Consider the following 20,475-nt stretch of genomic DNA (forward strand, 5'->3'; position numbering starts at 1 on the left):
TGCTGTGACCGCAGTGTCCTGACACTGAGAGGATCTGCACACAGGCTGATGCCCAGTTAGTGAACTATCCCTCCACCACTCCTCCTCACTAACTAACTAACATTCAAGGTCACTGGTAATGCAGTGCCTTGTCTTGGTTGAGTATCGCGGCTGTGTATTTAATCTCAGTAATGGATTCATTTGTGCTCTTGGTTATTAACTTTTCCACGGAGCAAGGATGTGTGCATTGCATCATGTGAAGATGCCTGTTTCCTCTCGCATACCAGCAGTTTTGTACTTTGCGCTTAGGGACTAGCAATATTGAAATTATTTCCCGCTTATCTTGCTGGTGAACTTCCCCAAGGGATGTCTGTTTGCATTTCTCAAACGCCCTAATGGCATAACCGCTGTGTTGGCTGTGGTGCTTCTCTTTTCTGACTAAAACAAAGAAGTGTGGATGCTGAAGATCTGCTGAGTTCCTCTGGCAATTTCTGCTTTTTGTTTCTCCTCTGATGAACTCGACTGAAGAGCATGATCAAAGCACTAAAGTGAGTGATTCTTTGCTGGCTGTATTGTTCAAGCTAAATATCATGCAACACCAGGTTATAGATTTTTAACTTTGTACACCCCAGTCCAACACTGGCATCTCCAAATCATAGAACATAGAAAGGTACAGTTCAGAACAGGCCCTTGGCCCACGATGTTGTGCTGAGGTTTAATCCTAATGTAAAAAATAATAATGTAACCTATGCACCCCTCAACTCACTGCTCTCCATGTCCCTGTCCAGCAGTTGCTTAAATGTCCCTTAAATGGTTTGTTGAAGTTCCTCTGAAATTGCTTGAATGGATGTAAACTCCTGCTGTAATATCTCTGTATAAACCTGAAAATTTTAAGGTTCAACGACAAATATGCGGATTCTTGACTCCAGTACTCATCCCGGCCACCCAGTTTTAGGAAAGATATTATTAGGCTGGACAGGGTTCGGAAGAGGTTTACCAGGAGGTTGCTGGGTGGGTATGGGAGTATTGAGTTATAAATATAGGCTGGGTCATTTTTCTACTGGAGCATAGAAGGTTGAGAGGTAAAGAAGTTTTTAAAACAATAAGGGGTATAGGTTGAGTTGCCTTTTCCCTAGGATGGGGAATTTCAAGACTAGGGACACGTTTTTTAAGGTGGGAGGAGAGAGAGATTTTAAAAAAGACACTGGCAAATTGTTTACATGGAATGTGGTTCACATGTGAATGAACTTTGTCTGGAAGTGGTGAATGTGGTTACAGTTGCATGTTTATAAGATGTTTGGATGGATACATAAATAGGAAAAGTTTGGAGGGATATGGGCCAGGAGCAGGTGGGTAGAACTAGTTCAGCTTGGAATTATGTTTGACATGGACAGGGTTTGATTGAAGTGTCTGTTTCAGTGCTGTATGACTCTATAACTGTATAAGAGATTTGAAATTCCATAGGATCCGTGAATAGTACCATTACAATTAGCTGTCACTACGAAGTAATGTTGTCTTGGTTTTTAAAAAGTTAATTTGACTAGGGCTATAAATAACAAATAGATACTTGTATAAAACAAAGAACTGTAGATGTTGGAGATCTGAAACAACAAACAGAAATTGCTGGAGAAACTCAGCAAATCTGGCAGATGTTGCCAGACCTGCTCATTTTATCCAGCAATTTCTGTTTTGTGTTTCAGAAAGATACTTGTTGATTACACGGTAGAATTAAGAGGATGATCCTACAAATAAATACTGATATGCGGCTGGCATTCACTAAAACATTTTTTGCTAATGCCTTTTGATGAATGTTAGTTGAGTGCATTCAAATAGTTTGCTTTTCATTTTCAGTATTTTGATAGCTACCAAAAGGAAGATCAGACAAGCAGGAGACTAGAAGAACATAGCAAGCCAGGCAGCATCAGGAGATGGGGAAGTCGACGTTTTGGCTATAACTCTTCTTCAGAAATGTTGACTTCTCGACCACCTGATGCTGCTGGCTTGTTGTATTTTTCCAGCCTCCTGTCTGTCTATTTCGGATTATATGTTAAGCTGGCAGGATATTTTGCTGAAATAGATTTAGTTTGTAGAGCCTCCAAAGAGTAGGTATGCTGAAATTAGCTGGTAGCACTGTTAACTTTATTTGGCAGGTAGTCAATTGGTATGAAAAGAGTACTCATGTTAGTGACACCTTTTATTTGGTCTTCAATATGTGTTTGAAGAATGCTGCAGGCATACTTGGCAGCATGTTTATTTGATTGTCTTATTTGATTTTGTACAATCATGTTTTTAATTTCCTGGTTAAACGTCAAAGGGTGTCAGTACAATAGCTTGGTTTTGCAGGCGCTTAGAGATTGTACCTCAATTTGCTTTTTGAAGTGGGTCAGTGTTGGATTATGAATATTTTCTGTATTTGAGAGAAAATATTTACATTTCACTTTTACTGTAAACCTATATTATTTATGTTCCTCTTTTTCTACTGTTAAGAAATCTGGCTCTAAATAAATAGTTTGTACCCCAGTTTATTGTTTTCAGAAATATCTGAGACCATAAACTTATGACATATCCAATAGAGTAAATACAGTTTCTGTTTGGTTTCTTTCTTTATTCCGTTACTCAACAATTGGCCAGAGAAAAGGGCATTCCCTGCAATTGAAATTTCTTTTGTTGAATCTGCACTAACCACTCCAAGTAGGTCATGTCTCTGGATAACTGAAACATCACTTTTTTTATTTCTATATTCCTACCCCTGTGAGGTATAGGTCAATGTTCTCTCCGTGGTTTTAATGGCTCAGTAGCTTAGCATTTGAGCACGTAGACACGCAAATCTCTCGACTCTCCACATTAAGAAAGTATTTCCATTGGTCTTTATTTATATCCAAAATGAAAAAATTCACATTTTCCCATGCTGATCTTTAGCAATTTTCAGATAAAGCACTTAGCCTTTCTCTGACTCTTCATAACTAGCAGTTCCCAGTCCCACTCAGTTTGTTGCATTTCTACCTTTTAAGTCAGAAAGTTATGGGTTCAATTCCAACTCCTTGCGCACAAAAGTCTAGACAGATTTCTGTACTGCTGGAAATACTAACTTGAATGAATTTTTTGAAGAAGTGATGAAGAGGATTGATGAGGGCAGAGTGGTAGATGTGATCTACATGGAGGGCATTTGACAAGGTTCCTCATGGTAGACTGTTTAGCAAGGTTAGATCACAAGGAGAAAGAGCCATTTGGATACAGAACTGGCTTGAAGGTAGAAGATAGCGGGTGGTGTTAGAGGGTTGCTTTTCAGACTGGAGGCCTGTGACCAGCGGTGTGCCACAAGGCTTGGTGCTGGGACCACTGAATTTTGTCATTTATATAAATAATTCAGATTGGAACATAGGTATTGTTAGTAGGTTGGCAGATTACATCAAAATTGGACAGGTAGTGGACAGTGAAGAAGGTTACCTCAAAGTACAATGGAACCTTGATCAGATGGATCAATGGGCTGAGGACTGGCAGATGGAGTTTAATTTAGATAAATTTGAGGTGCTGCATTTTGGAAAGGCAGTTCAGGGCAGGACTTATTTTCTTAATGGTAAGATCCTGGGGAGTGTTGCTGAACAGAGACCTCGGAGTGTAGGTTCGTAGCTCCTTGAAAGTAGAGTCCAAGGTAGTGAAGGTGGTGTTTGGTATGCTTACCCTCATTGGTCAGTGCATTGAGTGTATGAGTTGGGAAGTCATGTTATGTCTGTACAGGACATTGGTTAGGCTACTGTTAGAATACTGTGTGTAATTCTGTTCTCCTTGCTTCAGGAAAGATGTTGTGAAACTTGAAAGGGTTCAGAAAAGACAAGGATGTCGCCAGGGTTGGAGGATTTGAGCTTTAGGGAGAGACTGAATAGACTGGAGTTGCCTTCCCTGGAACGTCGAAGCTGAGGGGTGACCTTGTCGAGGTTTAAAAAATCATGAGGAGCATGGATAGGGTGAATAGCCAAGGTCGTTTCCCTGAAGTGGGGGAGACTAAAACCACAGGGCATTGGTTTAATGTGAGAGGGGCAAGACTGAAAAGGGATCTAAGGGGCAACTTTTTCATGTAGAGTGGTGTGTGTACAGAATGAACTGCCAGAGGAAGTGGTGGAGGCTGGTACAATTACAACATTTAAAAGGCATCTGGATGGGTATATGAATAGGAAGGGTTTAGAAGGATGTGGGCCCAATGCTGGAAAATGGGACGAGATTAATGTAGGATATCTGGTCGGCATGGATGAGGTGGAGTAAAGGGTCTGTTTCCATGCTGTACATTTCTATGACCCAGTATGCTGGACATGAGTATTAACGTCTCGATCTGTGTGCAAGTACTTAGTGTGCTTTATTTATTATGTACATATGTGTTGATGCTAAAACATGGCATTTACATCAGAAATTGAAGGTTGTGGAATTTGACTAACTAACAGTGAAATTTTAAACGTACAGGGAATGGTGGAAAAGTTCAGCAGGTCTGGCAGCACGTGTGGAGAGAAATCAGAGTTAACGCTTTAGAGTTGACCCTGAGTTCTGAGGAAGGTTCACTTGACCTGAATTGTTAACTCTGTTTCTCTCTCCACAGATGCTGCCAGGCGTGTTGAGCTTTTCTAGCAATGTCTGTTTTTGTTTCTGATCGACAGTATCCACAGTTCTTTTGGTTTTTGTTCAGTGAAATTTTAAGAATTGAGATATCATATTTTACGACCTTTGCTGGAAAACACAAATTTTACTTGTGTTTAATAATGATAAAACACAAGTGGGTAGTGGGTGGGCACAGTGGTTAGCACTGCTGCCTCACAGCGCCTGAGACCCGGGTTCAATTCCCGCCTCAGGCGACTGACTGTGTGGAGTTTGCACATTCTCCCCGTGTCTGCGTGGGTTTCCTCCGGGTGCTCCGGTTTCCTCCCACAATCCAAAGATGTGCAGGTTAGGTGAATTGGCCATGCTAAATTGCCCGTAGTGTTAAGCAATGGGTAAATGTAGGGGTATGGGTGGGATCCGCTTCGGCGGGTCGGTGTGGACTTGTTGGGCCGAAGGGCCTGTTTCCACACTGTAATGTAATCTAAAAATCTAATCTAAAAATCCTCAAATTTTGAAGACTTTGTCCAAAATATTTTGCACTTCATTAGAATTATCTTTGCTTGTGACAGTTTTCCATTGACTTTTTTTTCAATTTTCTTTCCTCAGTAAAAAATGTCTGAAAAGTTGAGGTCTGATATTAATTTAAAGGAACCACGATGGGACCAAAGGACCTTCATGGGGCGAGCCCAGCACTTCTTTATGGTGACTGACCCTCGCAATGTTCTACTTTCCAGTGAAGCATTAGAGTCAGCGAGGACCATTGTGGAGAACTACAAGTAAGATTGTGGCACATAATATTGCATGGTGTCATGTTAATACCTTCCTTTATCAGTTTTTAAAAAAAAGTCTTTTTTTTAAGTAACAAAGAAGATTGATGAGGTCAGAGCAGTAGATGTGATCTATGTGGACTTTAGTAAGGTGTTCGACAAGGGAGACTGATTAGCAAGGTTAGATCTCATGGAATACAGGGAAAACTAGCCATTTGGATACCGAACTGGCTCAAAGCTAGAAGACAGGGTGGTGGTGGAGGGTTGTTTTTCAGACTGGAGGCCTGTGACCAGTGGAGTACCATAAGGATTGGATGCCGGGCCCTCTACTTTTTGTCATTTACATAAATGATTTGGATGCGAGCATAAGAGGTACAGTTAGTAAGTTTGCAGATGACACCCAAATTGGAGGTGTAGTGGACAGCGAAGAGGGTTACCTCAGATTACAACAGGATCTTGACCAGATGGACCAATGGGCTGAGAAGTGGCAGATGGAGTTTAATTCGGATAATTGTGAGTGCTGCATTTTGGGAAAGCAAATCTTAGCAGGACTTATACATTTAATAGTAAGGTCCTAGGAAGTGTTGCTGAACAAAGAGACCTTGGAGTGCAGGTTCATAGCTCCTTGAAAGTGGAGTCGCAGGTAGATAGGATAGTGAAGAAGGCGTTTGGTATGCTTTCCTTTATTGGTCAGAGTATTGAGTACAGGAGTTGGGAGGTCATGTTGCGGCTGTACAGGACAATGGTCAGGCCACTGTTGGAATATTGCGTGCAATTCTGGTCTCCTTCCTATGGGAAAGATGTTGTGAAACTTGAAAGTGTTCAAAAAAGATTTACAAGGATGGAAAGATATAAAAGAGACCTAAGGGGCAACTTTTTCACGCAGAGGGTGGTATGTGGGTGGAATGAGCTGTCAGAGGATATGGTGGAGGCTGGTACAATTGCAACATTTAAGAGGCATTTGGATGGGTATATGAATAGGAAGGGTTTGGGGGGATATGGGCCAGGTGCTGGCAGGTGGGACTAGATTGGGTTGGGATATCTGATCGGCATGGACAGGTTGGACCGAAGGGTCTGTTTCCATGCTGTACATCTCTATGACTATGACTCTAAATGCAATGGAATCCTAATTATTTTTCTGTTCTACTCAAGGATCTTTTATCCTTCTGTTTTGTTTTTTAGGCTCTATGTAGATTATTTTAGCAATCTGGATGGACTTATTTATAAAATGAACTTTTGCTGTTACTGTCTTTTCAAAAAAAATGTTGCAGCCCTTTTTATTTGTGCTTTACTGCCAATATCAAGTTGTCCTAAAACTGTTGTAATACTGTTAAATTGCAGAACAAAACACACTCTACTCCTCTTCGATCTGTGTGTGAATCACAGCTTCAGGTTGTCACTTAGCAATATTTTCCACTTGGGCACATCCATGTTCAGTTTAAGAGTATTCTGCCATATGGGGTAGCTTTTGCAGTATCAATCATTTGCCTACTAGCAATTGGCTCAACACTACTGAAGCTAATTTGGTGTCGGATACTTGTTATTGGACTTTAATCCTATCAGTTTGGGAAAAAAAAGACTCATAAACTCAGGCTCTCCAACATGGAACAAACCTATCTCTTGGGTGATCTGAGGAAATCCCAAGCCCTAGTGCCAAACACCACATTTCCCCTTTTACCAGGGTGTTTGGAGTCCATTCGTGATTCACATTTGTGGTTTATGGAAGTAGTTGGCATTTAAATCATCAGTTGTCTCCATTCCTGTGATTTTGGTGTGATAGGTTTCTGAACCCTAAGTGTTTAAATCAGACCAAGTAAGAGCAAATCAAGTCAGAGGTTTCCAGTATGGAAACAGGCCTTTTGGCCCAACTTGTCCATGCCACCCAGTTTTCACAACTAACCAGTTTTCATTTGCCTGTGTTTGGTCTATATCCCTCCAACCTATCCCATCCATGCAACTGCCCAAACGTTTCTTGAAGGACAAAATTATACTTTTCTCCACCGCTACTTTTGGCATTCTGTTTCAGACACTCACCACATTCTGTGTGAAAAAATTGCCTCTTTCCCCTCTCACCTTAAACCTATCCCCTCTAGTTTTAGACACCCATATCATGGGGGAAAGCTTTTGGCTATCTATCTTATCTATGACTCTCATGATTTTATAGACCCCTATAGGTCACCCCGCAGTCTCCTCCACTCCAGGGGGAAGAATGTCCCATACTATTCAGCCTCTCATTAAAACTCAAACCATCCAGTCCACGTCATATTTTAGTAAATCATTTCTGTACTGTTTTCTAGTTTAATTATGTCCTTTTCTAAAGTAGGGTCAATTTATTTGGAGAATTAGGATGCTATTTCAGATAGATAAGGTAGATCCATTTGGATCTGATCCTGGCACACTTTTGGTGCAAGTAAGGCATCCTTTGGGAAAAGTAAGTAATTCTTTGGAAGAATTCAGGTGCTCTTTAGGTCTGTTAAAAGACAAGTTTATGTGTAGTGTATAACTAATTTGTATTGTCAAGTTGGAAATGTTCAAGATTTCAAATTAAATTCTCAAATATTTAAATCTCCAGGCCCTTTCATCTTTGGAAAGAAATTCTGGAGAATGTTGGAAATGGTTCCTTTGCTATTTCACTCTCTGTTGACATGAGCCTGTGAATTTCTGTTACTGAATTAGTGCTGCAATACGGATTTCACAAGGATCCATTATCATAGTGGGTTGCCTTTATTTTGCAGATAGAATCCAAATAATACCTGTATTTGTTAATCTTTGTGGGAATATGGGTTCTAATATTTAATATATTAAATTTTCATGAAATGTTTGTTTCAATAAGGCTTTATTGAGGTATTAAATGTAATCAATGAATGAGTATTTTTCATCAATATAATGAAGTCAGTATGCTTAAATAAAAACAAAATGCTGGAGTAGAGAGAGAAAAACAGTGTTTGAAGTCCAGTCTGATTCTTCTTTGGAATAGCGTTTGACAACAAAGTCAGGGTTAGACCTGAGAGAACGGAGTTCAACAACTTCAGAGGAAGAGAGGTTAGATTGGATGGTGGCAGTGGTAGTGAAAAATTGAGGTGGCTGATGTCATTGCTGCCTGTCCTAGATGAAATGTTCAAAGACAGACAGGTAAAAGGCCAGAGAGCGCTTCTTCTTTGGAATAGCGTTTGACAACAAAGTCAGGGTTAGACCTGAGAGAACGGAGTTCAACAACTTCAGAGGAAGAGAGGTTAGATTGGATGGTGGCAGTGGTAATGAAAAATTGAGGTGGCTGATGTCATTGCTGCCTGTCCTAGATGAAATGTTCAAAGACAGGTAAAAGGCCAGAGAGCGCAAACAGTGGAGGCCGTCTGTGAAAAGGTCCATGGAGTAGTGAGGGGACTCCTTCCCAAAGAAGTTGGCGCAGCGGCAGAGAAGATGGAAGAAGAGTTCACCATTGTGTCAGGCCTAAAATTCATTGAGGGGAGTGTGAAATGATAAGACTGAGTCCTTTGCTGAGCACATATTGTTCTGTGTCTGAGAGAGGAAGGTCAGAGGGTATGGTGAATACATGATGAAAAGTGGGATGAGGAAGAAATAGAGTCAGAGGGTGGAAGAAAGGATCTGGAGAGGTATCAGTACCAATGAGTGCTTGGAACTTGTATTCCGTAACAAGCTGCATCAGTATTCACCAAGGAGAAGGACATGGATGATGATGAGATTAGGGAGCAATATGTTGATATTTAGAAGGAGGTGGTATTGGGTGTGTCGAAAAACATGAAGGTAGGTAAGTCCCCAGGGCCTGATGAGATCTGTCTCAGAATACTGAGGGAGGTGATTGCTGGAATCTTTGCAGAGATCCTTGTATTCTCTTTCGTCACTGGTGAGGTGCCTGTAAACTGGAGAATAGTCAATGCTATTCCTTTAAGGAGGGAAACAGGAATAATCCAGGAAATTATAGGCCAGTGAACTTCAGTGCTTGAGAAATTATTGGAGTAGATTCTTAGAGACAGGATTTACTAATATTTGAAAAAGAATGAACTTATTAGGGACAGTCAACATGGCTATGAGCAGGGATGGTCCAGTCTCTGAAATTTGATTGAGTTTTTTAAGGAACGAACAAAGATGGTTGAGGTTAGCGACGTGGGTGGTGTTTACATGGATGTTACTAAAGCATTTGACATAATCCCAATGGTAGGTTGGTCCAGAAAATTACTTCAAATGGAATTTACGGTGAGTTGGTAACCATAGCACTTGGAACAGTACAGCAAAGGAAAAATGTTGTGCTGAACATGACACCAAATTAAACTAATCATTTCTGCCTACCCTTGGTCCACATCCCTCCATTCCTTTCATATTCATGTGCTTGTTTAAAAGTCCCTTTAAATATCGCTATTGTGCCTGCCTCCACCACCACCCCGGCACCGTGTTCCAGACTCCTACCACTCTGTTTGTAAAAGAAAAACCTTGCCCCTCATATCTCCTTTGAACTTTCCCCCACTCACCTTAAATGTATGCCTTCTAGTATTAGACATTTTCAACTCTTGGATAAAGACTCTGATTGTCAACCCTATCTATGCACCTCATAATTATATAGACTTCTGTCAAGTGTTCTGAGTTTTTCTAGCCTCTCCTTATAGCTCATACCCTCTAATAAGATCATAAGACATAGGAGCAGAAATTAGGCTATTCAGGCCATTGAGTCTGCTCCATTATTCAATCATGGCGAATAAGTTTCTTAACTCCATTCTCCCACTTTCTCCCCATAACCCTTGATCCCCTTGATACTCAAGAACCTATCTATCTTGGTCTTAAATGTACTCAATGACCTGATCTCCACAGCCTGCTCTGGCAATGAATTCAGCATATGTCAGGAAGGGAATCCTTGGGAGAGTAGAAAGGCAGTAGGAGTATAATTAATAGGAAAATCAGGAGGGCAAAAAGGGGACATGAGAGAACTTTGGCAAATAGGATTAAGGAGAATCCAAAGAGATTTTACAAGTACATTAAGGACAAAACGGTAACTAGGGAGAGAATAGGGCCCCTCGAAGATCAGCAAGGTGACCTTTGTGTGGAGCTGCAGAAAATGGGGAGATATTAAATGAGTATTTTGCATCGGTATTTACTGTGGAAAAGGACATGGAAGATATAGAATGTAGGGAAATAGATGGTGACATCTTGAAACATGTCCATATTACAGAGGAAGTGCTGGATGTCTTGACATGCATAAAGGTGGATAAATCCCCAAGACCTGATCAGGTGTAACCTAGTACTCTGTGGGAAGCTAGGGAAGTGATTGCTGGGCCTCTTGCTGAAATATTTGTATCATTGATAGTCACAGGAGTGATACCAGAAGACTGGAGGTTGGCCAACGTGGTGCCACTGTTTAAGAAAGGTGATCAGGACAAGCCAGGGAACTATAGATCAGTGAGCCTGACGTCGGTGGTGGGCAAGTTGTTGGAGGGAATCCTGAGGGACAGGATGTACATGTACATGTATTTGGAAAGGCAAGGACTGATTAGGGATAGTCAACATGGCTTTGTGCATGGGAAATCATGTCTCACAAACTTGATTGAGTTTTTTGAAGAAGTAGCAAAGAAGATTGATGAGGACTGAGCAGTAGATGTGATCTATATGGACTTCAGTAAGGCGTTCGACAAGGTTCCCCATGGGAGACTGATTAGCAAGGTTAGATCTCATGGAATACAGGGAGAACTAGCCATTTGGATACAGAACTGGCTCAAAGGTAGAAGACAGAAGGTGGTGGTGGAGGGTTGTTTTTCAGATTGGAGGCCTGTGACCAGTGGAGTACCACAAGGATTGGTGCTGGGTCCTGTACTTTTCGTCATTTATATAATTTGATGCGAGCATAAGATGTATAGTTAGTAAGTTTGCAGATGACACCAAAATTGGAGGTGTAGTGGACAGTGAAAAAGGTTACCTCAGATTACAACAGGATCTTGATCAGATGGGCCAATGAGCTGAGAAGTGGCAGATGAATCTTAATTCAGATAAATGCAAGGTGCTGCATTTTGGGTGAGCAAATCTTAGCAGAACGTTTGCACTTAATGGAACGTCATAGGGAGTGTTGCCAAACAAAGAGACCTTGGAGTCCAGGTTCATAGCTCCTTGAAAATGGAGTTGCAGTTAGATAGGATAGTGAAGAAGGACTTTGGTATGCTTTCCTTTATTGGTCAGAGTATTGAGTACAGGAGTTGGGAGGTCATATTGCTGCTGTACAAGACATTGGTTAGGCCACTGTTGGAATATTGCATGCAATTCTGGTCTCCTTCCTATCGGAAAGATGTTGTGAAACCTGAAAGGGCTCAGGAAAGATTTACAAGGATGTTGCCAGTGTTGGAGGATTTGATCTCGCTCTGTGCTCTCGCCCTGCGCCCCCTGCCCTGCGCCCCCCGCCGTCAATTTAAAACTCTTCCTTGGGGGCTATCACAAACAACAGTGGTCCCAGCACAGACCCTGTGGGACACCACTGGTGATAGGTCTCCATTTTGAGAAGCTCCCTTCCACCACTACTGTCTCCTGTTGCCCAACCAGTTCTCTATCCATCTAGCTAGAACATCCTGGACCCAATGTGACAAATGTGAGGTGATGCATTTTGGAAGATGCAATTCAATAGCGAACTAAAATGGAAAGGTCCTGGGGAACATTGATGTACAGAGTGATCTGCCTGTTCAGGTCCATTGTTCCCTGAAGGTGGTAACGCAAGTCAGTAGAGTGGTCAAGAAGGCATAACGCACTCTCGTCTTTGTCCATGCGTATTCAATGGAATTGTGATCACTATTCCCAAAGTAATCCCCTACTGAAACTCCAACCACTTGGCTGGGCTCATTTCCCAACACCAGGTCCAGTATGGCCCCTTCCTGAGTTGGACTAGATACTGCTGCTCTATAAAACCTTCCTGGATGCTCCTTACAAATTCTGCTCCATCCATTCCTCTAACACAACATTAATTCCAGTCAATATTGGGGAAATTAAAATCTCCTATCGCCATCACCCTTTCGCTCCTACATCTTTCTATGATCTTTCTGCATATTCTCCTTACAGATGCTGCCAGACCTGTTGAGATTTTCCAGCATTTTCTCTTTTGGGAATATAAATAATGGTTGCTCTAACACTTAAAGCTCTATGAAACAGCCTATCAAATCACACTTGAATACAAACAAAACGTCAAAAATGTCCGCAGCTAGAAAATGGCCAAAATATGCAAGAAGTCTTAGATTAACAAGCTGGAAAGAAGCCTTCAATTATCCATGAAATTACAGCTGGAATTTGCCATCTTCCTCTTCAGTGAGTTGTGATAGTTTGACTCCTGAAGAGTTGCCTCTTCACTCAGTTCTTTCCCTGGTTGGTCTTCGCTGCTGTACATCTCTGGAACTAGCTTGTTAATATTCGCTCACCTAAGTGTAGCTGCACACTTCAAATGGAAAATCAGCGACAGCAATCAATATAGAGCCCTGAAGAAGGATCACTAGAGTCAGTGTTAACTGTGTTCCTCTCTCCACAGATGCTGCCAGACCTGTTAAGTGTCTCCAGCAATTTGTTTTTTTTTTCTTCTTCCACATGCTGAACTCCAAGCTAAAGCCCACCTTGCGTCCCCAGTGTGTATTAATTCTGTGATGGCTTATTTTTGTATTGCTTTGCACACAATTTCAGTGTTTTTGACTTTTCAGGCATGGCAAAGTCCAACCAGATCTGACTGAAGATGAGCTTTGGAAAGCGAAATACATCTATGATTCAGCTTTTCATCCAGATACAGGCGAAAAAATGATTCTGATTGGACGGATGTCTGCACAGGTTCCAATGAATATGACCATCACTGGTTGCATGCTGACATTTTACAGGCAAGCTGATATTATAATTTATCAAAGTATAAAATAAAAGTTAGTTGTTTTTTTTAAATAAATATAAAACTGGATGCCAGTGTGTTTTCATAAGCAGTTTATAATTCACCGATTGAACATACATTAGCAACATAACAGCCCAATATTTAGTCAGGGATAATGGTCATGGAGTGAGCAGTTAGTCTGTAGTTTATTAACTATATGGCCCAGTGACATCATCAAAAATTAACTACCTGATGAAGGAGCAGGGCTCTGAAAGCTAGTGCTTCCAAATAAACCTGTTGGACTATAACCTGTTGTTGTGATTTTCAACTTTGTCCATCTCAGTCCAACACCAGCTCCTCCCCATCACATTCTATTGGCAGTTACAATGAAGTAGATGTAAATGGATCTAAAAGTTCTTGCATTTTTGATAGTGTTTCAAAGGGCACCTCACGATACCCCAAAGTGGCTTACACCCGTACTATAGGTAAACTGGGCCACCAATTTGGATGGAACTAATGCCACTAACAGGAAGACAACCAACTTGTTAATAACTTTTGTAGTTTTGGATATTGGGTTCTGAGAGAATACTCCCATTTTTCTCCAATTAATACCATGAAATCTGTTACATAGAAACATAGAAAAATACAGCGCAGTACAGGCCCTTTGGCCCTCGATGTTGCGCCGATCCAAGCCCACCTAACCTACACTAGCCCACTCTCCTCATATGCCTATCCAATGCCCGTTTAAATGCCCATAAAGAGGGAGAGTCCACCACTGCTACTGGCAGGGCATTCCATGAACTCACGACTCGCTGAGTAAAGAATCTACCCCTAACATCTGTCCTATACCTACCACCCCTTAATTTAAAGCTATGCCCCCTCGTAATAGCTGACTCCATACGTGGAAAAAGGTTCTCATGGTCAACCCTATCTAAACCCCTAATCATCTTGTGTCAACCTGGGTGGCAACTTTCAGGAGTCTACGTACATAGACACCGAGATCTTTCTGCTCATCTGCACTGCCAAGAATCTTACCCTTCGCCCAGGACTCTTTATTTCTGTTGCTCCTTCCAAAGCGAATCACCTCACACTTTTCCACATTAAACTCCGTTTGCCACCTCTGAGCCCAGCTCTGCAACTTATCTATGTTCTGTTGTAACCTACAATATCCTTCAGCACTATCCTCTACCAACCTGAGTGTCATCTGCAAATGTGTTAACGCATTATTCTATGCCTTCATCCAGGGCATTTATAAAAATGACAAACAGCAGTGGATCCAATACAGATCCTTGCGGTGTACCACGAGCAACTAAATTCCAAGATGAACATTTCCCATCGAGTCTCATCCTCTATCTTCCTTCAGATAGCCAATTTCTGATCCAAACCACTAAATCACCCTCAATCCCCTGCCTCCGTATTTTGTGCAATAAGCTATCATGAGGAACCTTATCAAATGTCTTACTGAAATCCATATGCACCACATCCACTGCTTTACCCTCATCCACCTGTTTGGTCACCTTCTCAAAGAACTTAGTAAGGCTTGTGAGGCACGACCTACCCTTCACAAAACCTTGTTGACTGTGCCTAAACAGCTTATTCCTTTCCAGATGATTATAAATCCTATCTCTTACAACCTTTTACAAAACTTTACCCATAACTGAATTAAAGCTCACCGGTCTATAATTACCAGTGTTGTCTCTACTCCCCTTCTTGAATAAGGGAACAATATTTGCTATCCTCCATTCTTCTGGCATTATTCCTGTAGACAACGAGGACATAAAAATTAAGGCCAATGGCTCTGCAATCTCCTGCCTTGCTTCCCAGAGAATCCTAGGATAAATGCCATCAGGCCCAGGGGACTTATCTATTTTCACTCTTTCCAAAATTTCCAACACCTCTTCCCTACATACCTCAAAGCCATCCATTCTAATTAATTGTGACTCAGTATTCACATCGGCAACAATGTCCTGTTCCTGAGTGAATACTGACGGCTACCTTATAACTCTCAATCGCCCCAATTGAACCTTCATGCCTCATCTCTACATAGGCCGCCCTCTTCCCTTTAACAAGGGATTCCAATTCCTTATTAAACCACGGCTCCCTCACATGACCCTTTCCTCCCTGCCTGACAGGTACATACTTATCAAGGACATTCAATAGTTGCTCCTTGAACAAGCTCCACATATCAATTGTGCCCATGCCTTGAAGCCTACTTTTCCAAGCCACGCATCCTAAGTCGTGCCTCACCACATCATAATTTCCCTGCCCTCAGCTATAACTCTTGCCCTGCAGTGCACACTTATCCCTCTCCATCACTAGAGTAAAAGTCACCGAATTGTGGTCCCTGTCCCCAAAGTGTTCACCTACCTCCAATTCTAACACCTGGCCTGGTTTGTTACCCAGAACCAAATCCAGTATGGCCTCACCTCTTGTTGGTCTGTTTACATATTGTCAGGAAACCCTCCTGCACACATTGGACAAACACCGACCCATCTAACGAGCCTGAGCTATAGCTTTCCCAGTCAATATCTGGAAAGTTAAAGTCCCCCATAACAACCACCCTATTACTTTCACTCTTCTCTTGAATCAACCTCGCAATCCTTTCTTTTATGTCTCTAGGGCTATTAGGAGGCCTGTAGAAAACTCCTAACAGGGTGACCTCTATTCCTAACCTCAGCCCAAACTACCTCAGATGGCGAGTCTCCATCCGTCGTCCTTTCCACCGCTGTAATACTATCTTTGACAAGCAATGCCACACCTCCCCCTCTTTTACCCCCACCTCTGACCCTACTAAAACATTTAAACCCTGGAACCTGCAACAGCCAATCCTGTCCCTATTCTACCCATGTCTCCGTAATAGCCACAACATCGAAATCCCAGGTACCACACTGCAAGTTCACCTACCTTATTTCGTATACTTCTTGCATTGAAGTATACACACTTCAAGCCACTTTCCTGTTTACAGGCACCCTCCTTTGAGATTGATGCCATGTTCCTAACCTCCCTACACTCCAGGTCCTGCATCCTAAAGCTACAGTCTGGGTTCCCATGCCCCTGCAGAGTTAGTTTAAGACCCCCCCCCAAGAGCACTAGCAAACCTCTCACCAAGGATACTGGTGCCCCTCAGGTTCAGGTGTAGACCATCCTGTTTATAGAGGTCCCACCTTCCCCAGAAAGAACCCCAGTTATCCAGATACCAGAATCCCTCCCTCCCTGCACCATCCCTGTAGCTACGCATTTAACAGTTCTCTCTCCCTATTCCTCGACTCTCTATCACGTGGCACGGGTAACAAACCAGAGACAACAACTCTGTTTGTTCTAACTCTGAGCTTCCAACCTAGCTCCCTGAAAGCCTGCCTAACATTCTCAGCCCTCTTCCTACCTATGTCGTTGGTGCCAATGTGGACCACGACTTCGGGCTGCTCCCCCTCCCCCTTAAGGACCCAGAAAAAGCGATCAAAGCGTTACTTCCAAGTCGTAATAAGTTGGCTTCTTAAACATAATATCTGATCCTGAAGATATCGCCTCTAATAACGCTGAATACCTTCAGTATTTCAGTGAAGTGTCAGTCTAGATGGTGCTTCAGCCTCTCAGCACAGTTTTTATATATTTAAGAAATTATACTTAATTGCCTCAGAAAAGGAGTGAATATTGTCTTGGCTGTGCTTATTTTTTTGAGCAGAAATTTAATTCTAAAAGTGCTTTGAATTTATTTCATTCATTCATTGAGTTTAATTTTGGTGAATAACCAAAACCCAGAGCATTTTTAATGCGCTGCTCCTTCATCAGGTGGTTGGTTTTTGATGATGTCACTGGGCATTATAGTTCGTAGACTACAGACTAAGTGCTCACTCCATGAACTGTTATTCCTGACTAAATATTGGGCTGTTTGTTGCTAATGTATGTTCAATCAGTGAATTATAAACTGCTTATGTAACTTATGCATTGTTCACTATGATTCACTTTTTGCTTGAGCTATAACAGTGTTGTAGAGAGAATTACACATGAATCATGACGTAATGACTGATCATCCTGGCCTGTATTCCTGATGAAGGGCTTTTGCCCGAAATGTCGATTTTACTACTCCTTGGATGCTGCCTGAACTGCTGTGCTTTACAGCACCACTAATCCAGAACCTGGTTTCTAGCATCTGCAGTCATTGTTTTTACTTATCCTTTCATATGTGTCTGTGTATTAAACCTACTCCTCTCTCAGCGTGGGATATTGCTTGTTTTTTCACTTTGTTCTTTATTTGACAGGACCACTCCAGCTGTAGTCTTTTGGCAGTGGGCTAATCAGTCTTTCAATGCAATTGTTAACTATACCAACAGAAGTGGGGATGCACCGTTGACAGTGGGGTAGGTAACTCTGGATCATTTCCATGGGCAGTCGTGATTCTTCATAACTAGCTCCTGGGATACTGATTATCAATTCTTATTAACCACTGTAATGAAATATTTAGCTATTTATCTTTATGCAAACCTTGAATTATTTTTGCGTTTGAAATAAATGGCTAAACAAAAGTGTGCAGGCAATGGAAATTAAATCTTATTTGCTAATGGATGTGCTTCTGAGGTTTTTGGAAGTAAAATGCTCTAGTTCATGTCAGCAATTTTACACACTGCATTCTTTCTATTTTCAGCCTTAATTATTTTCACTAATCTGAACAATTTCAGCCCTGTCTAATTGTTACAGTCCTGTCAATATTTCTGAATTGTTTGTGAGAAAAGCCATATGTTAGTTCTATCGCATGAAATAGCAGTGTCACTGCCTCTGATCCAAAGGCTTTGTGTTTGAGTCCCAGTCCGAGACTTTATGGTTAAAGAAGGTGCATTCATAACACAACTGTATAGTTTTCATATCAACCCCAAAGCCTTTCAATACATACCAATGGCAGGTGGAAGAATGGGAGGGACTACTGGTCAACCATGTGATCGAAAGAACACGAGAGCCTCTACCATTACCATCCATTGCTCCAGACTGAAACACAACACCATCAAGAATTTTACCATAGCAACTTGGACCCTGAGTAAACTGTAATATGCGCTGTTTCCTCTAGGTGCTTCGGTTTACGACCACAGTCCAAATATTAGGTGGATTGACCATGCTAAATTACCCATAGTGTCTAGGGATGTGCAGGCTAGTTGGATTATCCATGGGAATGCAGGGTTACAGGGATAGGGTAGGGGGTAGGTCTAGGTGGGATGCCATTTGGAGGGTTGGCATGGACTCAATGGACTGAACAGCCTGCAGGGATTCTATGATTGTGTGTCTACTTCATGCATAGTTTTGGTATGTCATGCTAAAATTGCTCGTTAGTACTGAGCGTGGATGATTTTGAGCTGTGGCTGCACTGTTTACTCAGAACTGAAAAGGAAGACTCTATATTCTGGGAACTGAATTAAAGTTCAAGTTTGAGACTGTGGTATATTGGTCAAATGTACCTCTTGTTTCCAAACACTAAAACCAACTTTAAAAAAAACTTTTTAAAAAAAACTTGATCTGATATTATCTAACTCTGAAAAGTTAAGATTGTTCTATTTTCATTCTAAATGTTTACTTTTCTGTGGACTTTTGCAGCCAACTGGGTACTGCATATGTCAGTGCAACAACAGGTGCTGTTATCACAGCCCTTGGGCTAAAGTCACTCACTAAGGTAATATTGTTAATATATTGATTTAAAACTGATAATTTTGCAAATAACATTAAAATAATGGTTTTATTTTAATAATTATTTTGTTCTATGTCATTTTTTTTCATGCATCACTTAACAATTTTACATAACTTACCGACTCTGTTCCTTCACAATCACTGAGTCAGAGGTGCAGAATTTGCAACTTAGCACAACCATCGGGGCAATATATCACAAAGGCTGCTACCATTCATGGTGTAATGCAGAACATGCAATAATTGCCATCTTGCCAGCATTACCCACAATTTGAAAAGAAATGCTGTTATGGGTAACAATGATATAGCAATGATTGTTAAAGTAGCACAAGTAGTAATTTGTGTGACCCTGTGAGATTAGATTATATTTAGACTTTGTCACGTGTATTCAAGTAAAAAAGATCAGTCAATAGTCTTCAATGTTGCTAGACGCTGTGCCATCTTAGGTACCAATACTTAGATACAAAAACTTAAGAATACGTAGAAAGAAATAAGGAACAAAGTTAAAAGTTAAACATTTCAGTCCTTCTGAGTATTAAGTTTAAAAAATGAAGAAATAAAGCTAAAAGTTCAAACATTGCAGTTACCTAATCTCTTACACCAATTATTGATTGGTTTGTTTAGTGCAGGTAAGCAGACTTACGCTTTGTAAAGACTTGCTGATAGATTCAGTAGTATTAATGTTGATTTATTTCAAACTTGTGTGTATATTAATAGTTTTAAAAAGTAATTGCAATTATTCCATGTATCCAATTGAGTAACAAACCTCAAAAAGGAGGCAGATCCAGTGTCAGTACAGTGTTAGTACACATTGGCAAATAGGTCAGAAACATTAATGGCTGGTTATGAATAGAATCGGTGACATTATTTCACCTTTAAGTTTAATTGCTCTAAGGTCAGGATAGAGTCAATATTGTGAAACAGATCTACTTGGTATCAATTCCCGTACAAGTCTGATATTTACTGTTTACTTGTATCAAACTAAAATTAATCATTTAGGTGAAAACAGCGAGAGAGAGAGATCCCTTTTCTCTATAATTAACCAACAAAATCATAGGAGTGTAAATATTTACGTTTGATTTCTGGAGGGATGTGATTTTATTAGAGTTTGAAATTAAGTGGAAAAATTCATTACTCCAATTTTTGGAACTAGTAAGGAAGTTTAATTACGTTATATGATGATGTGACAAGTTGAACTTTACATACTGCATGTATCATGGTAGAACATGGAATTATAATGGAGAGTTCCTGTTGTCAGTTATGTCTTGGAATATTTTGCATTGAGACTGAATACTTACTTGCAAAGAGGTTAGGAAATAGGAGGCTGTCAGACTGAAGCATAGAGAAAGCATTTATATAGAACAATCTACGCAGTAATTTTGGAGCAGCTTACTAACAGTCTGCATTTGCCAGACAAAATGACAGGGTACAGACAGAAGCAAAGGCTGTAAATAAAAATACCAGAAAATGACAAAGCACATGACTGAGGTAATTCATTTGGAATCCATTCAGTAGCACCACAGTAATGCACAAAGACTAGTCATTACATCAGACCATTAGCCATTATTCCTAAAAGAATCATAGAATGTTTATCGCACAGAGAGAGGACAATTGGCCTGTTGTAAGTATACCCGCTGAACAACGAGC

The 20,475-nt window shown here is 41.0% G+C and overlaps 1 protein-coding gene across 6 annotated transcripts in view; it reads left to right on the forward strand.

Annotated features, from left to right (window-relative positions):
* sfxn3 (sideroflexin 3) overlaps positions 1-20,475 on the forward strand; it is a 55,475-nt gene that overhangs the window by 1,284 nt on the left and 33,716 nt on the right. For 5 of the 6 annotated variants that reach the window (XM_043713083.1, XM_043713081.1, XM_043713080.1 and 2 more), the window contains exons 2-5: positions 5,173-5,342; positions 13,007-13,177; positions 17,421-17,519; positions 18,742-18,817. In XM_043713083.1, the coding sequence (XP_043569018.1) occupies positions 5,179-5,342; positions 13,007-13,177; positions 17,421-17,519; positions 18,742-18,817 (510 nt within the window). In that variant the 5' untranslated portion in view covers positions 5,173-5,178. Of the gene's footprint in view, positions 1-501; positions 528-5,172; positions 5,343-13,006; positions 13,178-17,420; positions 17,520-18,741; positions 18,818-20,475 lie in introns of those variants that run through there. The other variant, XM_043713084.1, reaches the window with a different exon arrangement.

This window comes from Chiloscyllium plagiosum, chromosome 22 (genome assembly GCF_004010195.1).
Source record: "Chiloscyllium plagiosum isolate BGI_BamShark_2017 chromosome 22, ASM401019v2, whole genome shotgun sequence".
Taxonomy (NCBI): Eukaryota; Metazoa; Chordata; class Chondrichthyes; order Orectolobiformes; family Hemiscylliidae; genus Chiloscyllium; species Chiloscyllium plagiosum.